General features: G+C 42.0%; 1 protein-coding gene across 1 annotated transcript; it reads right to left on the bottom strand.

Annotated features, from left to right (window-relative positions):
- Positions 1–1,112: 1,112 nt before the first annotated feature.
- On the bottom strand, positions 1,113–1,904 carry LOC125415032 (14-3-3 protein epsilon). The gene is given in 3 exon segments (XM_048457155.3): positions 1,113–1,468; positions 1,471–1,594; positions 1,596–1,904. Coding segments are annotated over 3 exon segments (768 nt in total). The 3' UTR covers positions 1,113–1,133.
- Between the last annotated feature and the right edge of the window lie 2,549 nt (positions 1,905–4,453).

Below are 4,453 nucleotides of genomic sequence, written 5' to 3'. Positions count from 1 at the left end.
GGTTAGGAGATCAAAATGTTAGTCGCCCGAACTTCATCATTTCACATCACACATTTATCGAATAATCATGCTGTACTGTGATATATGTGCTGGAAATATGCACAATAAAATTTAAAACCGTTAAGATGAGGCTCGGTGGGTAAAGGTGGTTGTCATTAACTCTGATGACCCAAGTTCAATTCCCAGACCCATGTGGTGGAAACAGAACTAACCCTCTACAATGTGATGTGGCTATCATCGGACATAATTGGGTTTTTTTTGGCATTTTTAATTTAGGTTTCCTTTATTTAGGTTTAATGTTAATTCCATGCTGTGTTTCAGTAAGAACAATACAGATGCTGCATCTGTGGCTCCCGTCAGACATGCCGTAGTACAAATTAGCTTCAAGTTACACATACTGAACAAAAGAGGTTGAGCGAGCAGAAGAGGAGGAGGGGGAAGGAGGCTAAGGAGCGAGGGAAGAGGAAGAGTTGAACACGCATACAGGCTTCCATACCACCTTCAATGCTAACCTGCTTCAGGGGGGAGCAGTCGGCAAGAATGAGCAGCCAGGGATTGTTGAACTGTTACCAGCATCAGGCCTTTCAGCAACACTTCAGCAGAGTTCCAAACGCATTTGACAGCAAAACCATTACACCAAACTTCCCCCAAACACCTCAAGCTAATATCCAATTAAGTTTAAACATTGGTATAAAATTCAATTTAAGCAATTAAAAGGAAAAATGACAGCACGTATGTCTTTATCATGTGATTAATCTTGCTTAGAAGTCTAATGGCTTTCAAATGTCATTTCCATTTCTAATGATGATCTTGCCCGTGTGGCTGGAGACAATACAGTAATGCTGACAAGTCTCTACGCAGTCCTGTTGGTGTCGTAAAGAACCTAAAAGCTGGGACCAGTAAAATCCACAGAAATTCACTCTTGCCTTTAAGAACTTCTGAAAACTTTTTTTAAAGTGGGGAAGGGATAAAAAAAAAAAAGAAAGAAAAACAACAGGGTGGAAACCTAAATTCTGAGACCAAACGTGAAAGTCAACTTTGGTGGCTCTCAGTGACAATGGGGAACACTTCCAAGGAGAGGGTGGGGAGGGAGGGTGATCAGAGATGTGTTCTCTTGTTGACTTTAGTACGGCTCACTGATTTTCATCTTCCACATCCCACAGCGCTTCTTTATTCTGTGCTTCACCATTGCTCTGCATGTTTGAGGTCCAATGCGTCAGGTTATCACGTAGCAGCTGCGTGGTAAGCGTAGAGTCCGTATAGCTTTTTTCACTTAGCGTGTCCAGTTCTGCAATCGCGTCATCAAAGGCCTCTTTTGCCAACCTGCAGGCACGGTCAGGGGAATTCAGAATTTCATAGTAGAATACGGAAAAGTTGAGAGCAAGACCTAAAAGAATGGGGTGCATTGGAGGAAGTTCTGTCATGGCAATGTCACTGGCAGCTTTGTAAGCCCCGAGGCTGTTTTCCGTGCCTCCTTCCTGTCGTTTCCTGTGGCAAACTCAGCCAGACACCTGTGGTAGTCCGCTATCACTTTATAATAGAAAACCTCGGACTCGCCAGTGGTAGCTGCTGGAATGAGGTGCTTGTCCAGTAAGTACATCCAAAATGTCACAGCAGATTAATTTGAGCTCATTTACAACCATTTGCTGCTACTCCCGAATCATCTTTAGTTTGTCCTCTGCTCCCTTGTTTTCTTCCTTCTGTTCAATGCTGCTGATGAGTCTCCAGGATGCTCTTCTGGCTCCAATCACTGTTTTATACGCAACCGATAAAAGGTGTCGTTCTTCAACTGTCAGCTCCATATCCATTCCTGCTACTTTCTTCATTGATTCCACCATTTCATCGTATCGCTGGACTTGCTCTACCAGCTTCGTCTAGTACACCAAATCCTCCTGAACATCCATAGCGGCAGCGGCTCCTGTAGGATCTGCGCCACAGATGGGAGCAGATAGCGTCTCTGACTCTCAGCTTCTCACTCCGCGTCCAAGCAGTAAAAACGGCGGCGCCTCTGGACATAAATGTTTAACAAATTTAGTAGTAAAGGTGGTAAAACAAATTTTTAATGATTTTTATATATTTTGTCATTTGTAAGCCATGGGACTTTTAAGGCTAGCTTATGATGATGGTACAGTGAAAGACTAAGCCATAAATACAGCTGGTATTTGATCATGAGATAAAAAGTTCGTAAGTTCAAGGTCTCCAAGCTGGGAAGATCCCCTTAGGGTTTGGTACCCAAACATACTTGCTGGAGAATTATATGCGTGAATGTGGGTGTCTTCTAGGTTCAAGTAGGGTGTCGGCACTCAGGCTGCCCCAATGCTCCATTTTGTTCTTTTGGAGCCTATTCTTCCACAGAATTAGTACTGCTTGTGGACAGAGACTGCTTGATCATTTCCCCCGCCACCCAGACCTGATTAATCACACAGAAACTATATTAATTACAACACTGCTAGGCCAATGACTCGGGCGTATTATTAACTAGCTCTTAACCTCTTAAATTAACCCAATTCTATTAATATATGTATCACCATGAGGCTGTGGCCTACTGGTAAGGTTCCAGCATCTTTCCAGCGGCAGCTACATGGCATCTTTCTGACTCTGCCTACTCTCTCTATAGATCTCTGTTCAGATTTCGACCTGGCTTTGCTTTGCTAAGCCATTGAAGCAACACATACACAGAAGGACATCCCACAACCACTGCCCACCCCACTGCAGGCATGAAAATGCATAGCTGTGTCATTTGCTCATCTGGACGCGTTAGAGCTTTCAGATTCTGTTCTGCCTACAGAGAGAGTAGTTATAGTGACTGTTTTCTGGGGATCCATTGTGCTGGTGAAGGCACAGCATGCATCCTGATTAGAAGGCTGGGTCCTGATGAGGGCTTCCTGCTCTCCAGAGTTTTGCCCGTATTTTTTCTGTACATTTATGGCTTCATTGAGCTCTGCCGTTTTATATTTGTGCTATAATTGGTTTATCCTCACTTTTAATCATTCATCTTGCCCTACTGTTTGCTGTTCTTTTCTAGACATTTGAGATAGAAATTTAAATTGTTATATTGAATGTGGGAATTGAAGGCAGCAGAATTAGGAGTTCAACATCAGCATTAAAGCTTGCTTCAAAGGGAAAAAATGAGCAAAGAAAACAAACAAAATTTCTCTTTTTACCTTTATCTGATAAAATTTAAATGCTTTGTTCTCATGTGCTTTGAGTTTTCTATTATGTAATCTCAGCATACATTGATGGATCCTATTAAACATATCCTGTGTAGCCAGGGCCAGTCTTTTCAAATGAATACTCACTGTAGATCATATACAGCAGATGATTTTAGTGCATCTGAGAGAAGGTGAAGTTTTATGTTGCTGGCCACATTCACTGCAAGTTAAACTATGTGGCTTAGATCTTCTGTGTAATTACTGGGCTATGGTTGGCTGAGTCCATTACCAACTATTGAGAAAGTTATATTAAAATATTCCTCAGTGGGTGACCTCAGACAATTGCATAAATATACCTAGAAGTAGACTCTGTATTGACTGGCTTATTTCAGTCTATCAGATTTTGCTTTAAACATTTTTCCAACTAGGACATTGCATGCATACAGATGTATGCCTGCCGAATTTGCCCTGTCTAGCTGTCAAATGTCTCTATTAGACAGATAATATAGCTGCTGATACTTCTTGATTTAAAGGTTACTTTTCTGTCATTTGAACAGGTACTTTGTGCAGACAGCTGATAGAAACATTTCAATTTTTCATTGAGTTGGAGATCAGTCTTCGGTTATCAGCTCTCAAATTTTGTTATTGCCTAAGCTGAATGACATTGTTCCTAGCTCTTGAGTTTCTTTCTTTGCTATTCATTCGCACTTATACTTTGAACAGCTTCCCACTGGTTCTTCCCACGGGGATCCTGTGATCTATTAGACATTACAAAAGAGCTCTGTAGACCAAAGATCTCGGATAATCCTTATGGCCTCTAACATTTTGAGGGAGTGAACTTGCCTGTCTCCTTACCTCTGCTCCTATGGTTCCCATCTCCACGAACCCAGAGACGGGTTCTATGACAATGCTCAAAGGCCAATTGTCCCCAGGTTTTCAGAGATAGCCAGCATCATCTGTCATCAGTGGTAGCTTGTTGTCTTCGTGAAGCACCCTTGCTTTCGGGTAGCTGGAGAACATTGGTGCTGTGTTCTCTGGCTTCATGCTAGTAATTTTAATATCACTGGCCCATTAGCCTTTTCTTTTCTTGGCCACATTTTATTAATCTACCTATTCTGTTTCTCTTCAGTCTTCCTTTCCCCCTGCCTACCCTTTTCTTCCCTTTCTCCTTTTCCTTCCATCCTCCTTCTTCCCTTCCCTCCATTTTTTTTTCACTTTCTCACCTGACTCTCTTATTCTCCTTAATTTTTATTTCTGGGTCATTGCTAGATCAAAATTCTAAGAAGTAGTCCCAGTGGGCA

Source organism: Myodes glareolus, chromosome 19 (genome assembly GCF_982192425.1).
Source record: "Myodes glareolus chromosome 19, mMyoGla1.1, whole genome shotgun sequence".
NCBI lineage: Eukaryota > Metazoa > Chordata > Mammalia > Rodentia > Cricetidae > Myodes > Myodes glareolus.
The sequence above is the reverse complement of the archived record's forward strand: the minus strand, read 5'-3'. Positions and strand labels throughout refer to the sequence as shown.